General features: G+C 40.0%; 1 protein-coding gene across 1 annotated transcript; it reads right to left on the bottom strand.

The window, feature by feature from the left end:
- Positions 1-256: 256 nt before the first annotated feature.
- On the bottom strand, positions 257-4,313 carry LSM5 (LSM5 homolog, U6 small nuclear RNA and mRNA degradation associated). The gene is made up of 5 exons (XM_054571265.1): positions 4,231-4,313; positions 2,965-3,060; positions 2,644-2,671; positions 1,821-1,893; positions 257-1,432 (listed from the first exon to the last, which is right to left on the bottom strand). Exons 1-5 carry the CDS (start codon positions 4,274-4,276, stop codon positions 1,400-1,402), a joined length of 276 nt encoding a protein of 91 aa, XP_054427240.1. The 5' UTR covers positions 4,277-4,313; the 3' UTR covers positions 257-1,399.
- Between the last annotated feature and the right edge of the window lie 3,665 nt (positions 4,314-7,978).

The raw sequence follows: 7,978 nt of genomic DNA on the forward strand, positions 1-7,978 counted from the left end.
ACCCCCAGGCCGCCTGACGTCAGCCACGGTCGGAGCGGCGACACCATGAAAATCAAAACCTACCACAGATCAGTGCTTTGTTCTTAGAAAATACAGCGGGGTCCTTTTTTCAAGTGACTAAAACTGAAGATAGTCAAAACTTAAATGAAACAAAGTATAAAAGTACCGAAAAACATACCACCACAAAGTTCCTTCTAATCCATGTGTACCATAGACAAAACCCATAAAGGACAAGACCAACATATGACTACAGAAATATATGTTTTTATTTATGACAAACAATGTACCACTAAAAGGCAAACTATTACAAATTGGGGAATTTAACCTGCAAAATACATGACTAAGAGTAACCTATTAAGAATTCTTAAAAATTAGTAAGAAACAAGATAAGCATCTCAATGGCAAAGGCCTCATAGAAGTAACTCACAAAGTACAATAAAGAAAATTTTAAACATACCAGGTTTTGCCCATCACAATGTTAAGAAAAAACAGCCCATGGTGGCAACTGTGAAAAACTGCTGACAAAACCTTGTTGGCAACATGATATATACCCTCTGACCTTATGCATTTGTGAATTTCTTCTAAGAAAAACAAAAACGTATAAAGGTTTAGTGAGACTACTGTGGCCAATAAGAGGCTAAATAAATTATGGTAAATCCATTTAACGAAATACTGCACACACATTAATGTTGCTGAAATACCTAATATGGAAAGATGTTCATTGAGATTTTTTAAAACTCTTACCTGGAGGCTACAAAACAGTGTAATCAGGGTCGAAACATTTTTGTAAATATAAAATGTGTGCTGAGAAAGTCTAAGAGGATACACAGTGAAGCATGATGAATGTTTCCTTTTTATTTATCTGCATTTCTACAATGTACAAATATTATCTGTGTATTTTTGCTTATTTTTAATAGGAGTTAATGGAGCTTGAGTTCAATAGAAAAATCTTAATTTCAAAACATCAAAGTTTGAATTAAATCATTTTGGGATTTTTTTAATGCATCTGTTCAAAAATCAAAGTTCCCCATTATGTTTGGAACAATTTTTGAGAATCAAGTGGTCACAGAAACAAGGCAGCAAACAGGCATAACATGACAAGAGAGGAACTGACTAAACAACTACAAGCTTTGCCCCAGTGGCTATGGCAGTATAATAAATAAAATGACAACCAAAAACACCTTTATTTTAGTCTTCGAAGAACAAACTGTTCTTTTTTCCTCCAAGATAAACATGATTTAACTTATAAAATGGCATTTACAATGCCTCTTCAAAGCATTCCCCTTTAACGGGAAACTTAGCTTCACAGAATCCTAACAATGAAAGGCTTAAAAAAATTTTTATATTTTGTTGTCATTACGAGACGATACAGAATCTAGGGTAAGTCAAGGGACTCCATTCATACTTCCGGTCCTTCCCCTCCAGGAACCAGCTGCAAAGGAGGAAAAAGTTTAATAACAGCACCACGAAATCATCTAAAAACACCTACTGAGAGCGCCTCGTGGACCAAAGCCGCTTCTGCCCCTCTGCCCTCCCTCACGTGCCCTTTTCTCCGTGGCACTATCACGATGCCACCACTGCTGAGTAACACTTAGTGTCTCAACAATAATCCTCAGGAAAATAAAAGCGTAACAAGCACAAGCAAACTGATCTTCAGGCCCAATACCACTGTCAACAGCTTGGCTTTCGAGCCCTGATCCCTTTCCCACCTAAAGCACCACAGGGCTGTGAGCACTGGATCAAGCAAGTTAGTTCTCTAATCCCTTCCCCAACAAAATAAAATGGTCTAACATCGAAGTACAACAGCTTGACTGTCTTACCATTGTTATATTATTTCCATTTAGCAAAATCTGGTCTAATTTCGTAATCCTTCTCCCTTCTGGTGTGATTTCACTAAATGAATAGATAAAAAACAAGCAAGAGTCAACATAAACAGCAATAATCAAAACCAACATTTTCATCCCTAAAAAGGTTATCACTATCTATAAATGAACATGAGGTCAATTATAGCAAGTTTTCCGAGACAAAGGTTATCCACTGGCTGATGTACATTCTTCCCCCAAAGGCAACAGAGTGGACTGACTGGCCTAAGACCCACATCCACTAGGGCCGATCTTCATAAAAGCTGAAATAAGCCAAAGAGATCAAATATGAAATGAAATGTTCACTATCCTCACTCTTTTTCCTATTACTTACTACAGATTCCTATCCACTAAACCAGTCTGGAATCAACTCAGTCCTGAAAGCAGAGACACTGGTGGTGCTCTTTATAACTACTGTAACTGAGCCATCCTTTACATTTTATCTTGCACAGAAATTACAGAGCAGTAATTTACTTAAGAGCACTAGCTGCTCTTACTGTCAATTCCTTCATTTAACTTGAGTCCTGTTTTTAGTATCTTTTACCTTAAAGCTTTTTCTCTACTAATTTCCTAGCAAATCAGTAATAATGCATTAAGGTAATTACCCACAAATCCAATTTTACTAGCATAGTCTCAGTAAATAAAACTTCTATGTTTAAGGTAATTCCAACCAGCAATGTTTTCTCATACATTTTACTGACTCAACAGTATAAAATTGCCTTAAATTAAAAGAGATTTCCCATCCCCCACCCCCAATTCTTTAATTTTTAACACTACTCACAACTCAGTGACATCTTCCAGTACCATATCTGAAGTTTGGTGTTAAGACAATAAATATATCAGGTTGAATTTACTCTGGCTTTCTGCCTGTGTTCAGTTTCAATGGTAACATTTAACACAGTGGTGCAAATTCAAAAACCTTGTGATCGGCAGGAACTTTATCTTCTTAAAGTTACATCCAGTTAAAATACTATCACAACTTCCCTGAGAATACATTGATTTTTATTATAATTACCAGTAAGTCGATTGTCTACAGTTCTTATTCTGGTCTTAAGAACACTGAAGAAAAACCCCATACCTCCACCACTTGTTAAAAGGATACTGACAAAGTCATCAAATCCTAGAAGGGTGCCAACAATTTCCTTATCACTCTTCATCACGATGTGAATTCTTGATCCTATACACTTGTCCACAAGCTCTGTGTATTATTTTTTTTTTTTAAAGGAAGAAGGAAAAGATTATTCTACCAATTCATTACTTCAACAAATATCTGCGTGCCTACTGGCAACTTCATTACTTGCACACAGGGGATAAACCAGGAAAAAGCATTCATTCAAAAAATGGATTTTATACTACCCATCTCTGTTCAATCACAACATTAACAGAACCGTTTTCCCTGTTCTCTACGCACCTCTCCTTTGCAGCAATTCATCATAGCTGTGGTTTTATATTAGGTTTAATTAACACATGAACTGCCCCCCTCCCCAGACTCAGCTCCATGGGAGCGGAAACCGGTTTTTTCTTATCACTGTATCCCCAGGGGCCAGTGCCTGCTGAGTATTCAAAATGAGTCTGTCATTGAAAAATAATTTTATTTTTAAAGTTTGTCCCATGAAGTAAAAACCTCAATCACAGCCCTACAGACTAGCTCGATCACTCTTCGGCTACAAAATATTAGGGAGAGGCCTGTCTTCACCAGAGTCCTTCTTGTCACCCTGAGACGTCTACCCTCTGAACTCTGCAGCTTACGCGCCTCGATAGCCGGCCTGGAGCTGTTTCGTGTGATGTGTATTTGTCCCGTAGCCTGTCTCCTCCCCTGGTTTGTGTGCTATTTGAAGGCGATGGCTGTCACTGAAATTTGTCGGGTCGTGCCCAGCCACGTGTGGTGCGCAGGTACCCGATACCTAGCTGCTTGCTGAACCAATGAACGGCAAACAGAGCTGGTTTCCAGAATCCTCTCTGAAGGGCACTGCAGACCCTGGGGCTTCTCTCAACAACCGGTCAGCCCTGGGACGGGGGTCGCGGCGGGGGCCTGGGGTCTAACCTGGGAGCTTAAACGCCAGGCTGAGGAGGACTGCTCACAATAAAGAAAGCTGGCGACGCATTCTCCGAGTGCGGACCTTCTCCGGTGACGCTGTGGGTCGGGAGTTACCCAGCCCCTACCCAAAGGGCCCCTACCACGCCTGGGAGAGGTGGGCGGCCTGGGACCGCAGAGACGTGGAGCCTAGAGACAAGGGGCTAGGCGGGAAAGCAGTCGGTCCCAGGCGCTTCTCTCACGCTCGGTCTGGGCTCCCTCAGTCCGCAGGTCCTGCGCCCCCAAGCCTAAGCCTCACCTCCTCACCCCCGTTTCCCACAAGACGACCAATACCTAGAGGCAGCAGCTGCGACGGGTTGGTGGTAGCGTTAGCCGCCATAGCGACGCCGGAAGTGGTCTGCGTCCACCGACGTCGGGACGGCGAGTTTAAAAGAGCGCGCTTCCGCTGTTTTCCCACCGCAGCCGGGACAGGATCAACTAATCTAAGGCCGAGCGAGCGATCGGGCCAGTCCTCCGCGATCGCTCCCGGGCCCTCCGTTCGCAGGCAGTGAGACCTGGGAAATACTTCTGTCCACGGACCATTCTGCGATCTCGACAGTTACCCACTCTCCCGTCGAAGTTTCCGAGAGACATTAAGAAATCCCGCCTTTTGAATAAGTTCATTGAGGAGACCCACAACCAGCAATTTTTGTAAACTTTTCGAGTATGGGGATTTAAATGTTTTCTTTTTGTTTTTCTACTGTATTTAACTCATTGTTCTCGACCTTGTTATATAGAGAAGGCTTTTTTAAATATATATACTTTTTGCATTCACTATTTCTTAAATGCACTGTGTAACGGGCAACTCTATGTTAACTAACGTCACTCTCTGTTAACGTCATCACTCTTAGGAAACCTTAACGCTTTTGCACTTCTGTGTAGAATAGAAAGCAAACAAATTTCTGCTTTAGTGTATTTTCTATTTGTGTCCTAGCAACTTAAAGCTAGAGCCTAAACAAGAGAGACCTGAAGAACATTATTCATTTATACAACAAATGGTTGCAAAGCACCCATCATTTATTCATTGAACAAATAAAGATGTATTAGTTTCACACCATTTGTCTGGTATTTTGCTGAGTATAGAACATTGTACAGAACAGAACGACAAGGTCTTCTGCCCTTCTAGGAGTTAAGGATGTACGAAGGCGGAAGACAACTGATAAACACGTACAAGCATATGAAATTTAATGTATAGACTAAAAGGCTTCTTTTAGCTTCAGGATTTCTAGAGAAATAAGTAAGATTTAAGGGAAATGTCAGTGAGGAGGTTCAGAAGCCCCTACAGATGGGACATGGAGTTCAAAGCCCTGTAGGTTCACCCTCCTTCAGGATCCCGAGCCAATCCTGGCTTTTTTTTTTTTTTTTTTTTTAATTTCTTGAGTATTAAGCACTTTCTATGCACCAGAAAACTTATAAATACACTTACTCCTAATCTTTATGATGCCTTTGAGACAAGTGTTAGGATGAAGTTCCTCATACTCAGGTTAAATAATTCACCCACTGGCCACAGGGATAGCTTGGGAAGCTTCAGAGAAGTGACAGGGGTCCAGCCACGGAGGATGAGCAACAACTGTCCAGGCGGAAAAGGGGCAGGAGGAGCATTTCAAGTCGGGAGAATGCCATGTGCAATTGGCATGTGTCTGCCTCCAAACATCTCTTGCTGCACTTTAATTTAACTCTCTCATGTTTCCTCTAAGTTTGGCGTAAAACCGTTCCCAGATGTTTCCCTTGATGACTCCAGTTCTTAGTGATTTTACTTTATTGCACTTAGGACGCTCTGCCCCCAGGTTCCGAGAAATCCAGTTCATCCTTCAAGGCCCTGCTCAGATGTGACTCTCTCTGTGAAACTTGCAGACTTGGTGGGCTCTCATGATCCTGCAACAACATGAAGGATCTGGAATGCTCTCTCGGAATGCGCTCAACGTCTTCTCTTATAATTATCTATCCAAGGGGCTGTCACCCCCACACAAAATAACCTGTGAGTTCTTCAAAGTCAAGAACTTTGGGAAGCAGTATGGTTATTAAATCCATTGGTTCTGAAGTTAAATTATTTTAGTTTAAATCTTATCTCCACCACTATTTCTTGCAGTTACTTGGCCTTAGGCAAGTTATTTAACTTTGTAAGTCTCAATTTACCCATTGGGGAAAAAATGAGGATAATAGTGTCTACCTGTAATTGCTGTGAAGACTAAGTGAGATAATCCATTCAAAGTGGTTAGCAGAGAACTGGCACATTAGTGCTTATTTTTTAAACATGAGCTATTACTGCTTATTCATCTTGGTTTCCTAATATTTAACATGATGCTTGGCTTAGAGTATGTGCTACAAAAGCTAGCATTGCTAGCTGGTTTCACATTCATCTTATTTTTATAGCTAGACATGAGCCACTTTAAAGCAGCAATTTCTTTTTTTTTTTTTTAAATACACACAGTTCCAGGTGTACTTTATTGTCTAATGAATGTTCTTTAAGTTGATTCTCATTCTCCTAGATCTTCATGAAATTCTAAAGACAAAGTAATGCCAAATTTGCTTGTGATGACTTTTCCTGGCTTTTCTTTTTTTATCTCTATTCTTGTTTTATTTTAACCATACAATAAAGAGAGCAGAGCCCAAGTCATTGTCATTGCTTGATAGAGTTTAAAATTAATAAAAATATTTTAAGAAAGTGAATACTTTGTTTTCCATTATAGTAATAAAACGAACGTTGGCAATTTTCAATGCTATTAATGAAGAATAAAGTCTCTTTATACAGTAGTGCTTGCTTATCTGTGGGTTTGCTTTCCGTACTTTCAGTTACGCTTGTCAATCATGGTCTGAAAACATTAAACGGAAAATTCCAGAACTACATAACTCATAACTTATGAAGGGCAAGCTGTTCTGAGTAGAGGAATGACATCTCCGGTCATCCCTCTCATCCGCTCAGGAAGTGATTCATCTCTTTGGCCAGCATCTCCAGGCCCTCATGCTCCCCGCCCGTTAGTCACTTAGTAGCCACTTGGCGATCAGCTTGGCGGTAGTGGTATCTCAGTGCTCACATCACCTTTATGTTTACTTAATAATGGCCTGGAGGCGCAAGAGTAGCAATGCTGGCAATTCGGATATGCCAAAGAGAAGCCACAAAAATGCCTCCTTTAAGTGAAAAAGTGAAAGTTCTCAACTGAATAAGGAAAAAATATATATAGTATACATAGGGATCGATACTATCCAAGGTGTCAAGCAACCACTGGGGCGTTGTGGAACTATCCCCAGCAGATAAGAAGGGACTAGGGTAATCTGAAAATGAAGATAAACTCATTTACACAATAAAGTTAAAGGAGATTACAGGAAGGGAGGGGTTTTATTTTGTCCTTTTTCCTGAGGTGAGATACAAAAGAAATAACAGGCTAATTCCAGATAAAGAGTTCATTTTACTTTTTAAGATTTTATTATTTATTTTTAGAGTGAGGGGAAGGGAGTCGGGGGGTGAGACATTGAGTTGTTGCCTCTTGCACACAGTTAGACTGGAATCAAACCGGTGACCTTTCACTTTGTGGAAAGAGGCCCGACCAACTGAGCCACACCCATTGGGGTGAGAGTTCATTTTACATCCCCATGGTTTTCCTCCTTCTATCTTTTACAGGGTAGTCACCAAATAGAATTCCTGTCCATCATACAATATATGTCACTAGAAGAGGCTCTTCAATGTATTATGTGTTCAGAAAAGCATTTCTCACTTTTTCACTGGAGATAAATATCATACAAATACAAGCAAAAGTTTCCTTTCAAAATAATGTTCAGAAAGTATTCCATTATCTCAAATTATTTCCAATCTTGAAATCTCCTTCCAACACATTTTATAATAGAGAATAAATTTCTGGTTTTTTCTTAACATGTATTTGTCCTTATAGACATCTTGCTAATGAATTTATTGTATTAATATAACTCATAAAAAATTAATGTAAAAGTTGTTATTCTAAACTGTTAAATGGGCCAGTCTGTATATTTAGAGAAGGAAAAAAATCTAGAAATTCCCTTACTAACTTTCTCTTCCAATTTTCCCCAT

Source organism: Pteronotus mesoamericanus, unplaced genomic scaffold (genome assembly GCF_021234165.1).
Source record: "Pteronotus mesoamericanus isolate MK-2021 breed Mesoamerican mustached bat unplaced genomic scaffold, CSHL_Meso_final contig_220, whole genome shotgun sequence".
NCBI lineage: Eukaryota > Metazoa > Chordata > Mammalia > Chiroptera > Mormoopidae > Pteronotus > Pteronotus mesoamericanus.

Excerpts from the sequence above, each read along its gene's own strand:
- LSM5 (XM_054571265.1), bottom strand. The coding sequence starts at position 4,276 with ATGGCGGCTAACGCTACCACCAACCCGTCGCAGCTGCTGCCTCTAG. Across the intron at positions 1,894-2,643 it reads CTGGAAGATGTCACTGAGTT|TGAAATCACACCAGAAGGGA; the intron begins GTGAGTAGTGTT and ends CTATTCATTTAG. Across the intron at positions 1,433-1,820 it reads ATGGAAATAATATAACAATG|CTGGTTCCTGGAGGGGAAGG; the intron begins GTAAGACAGTCA and ends CCTCCTTTGCAG.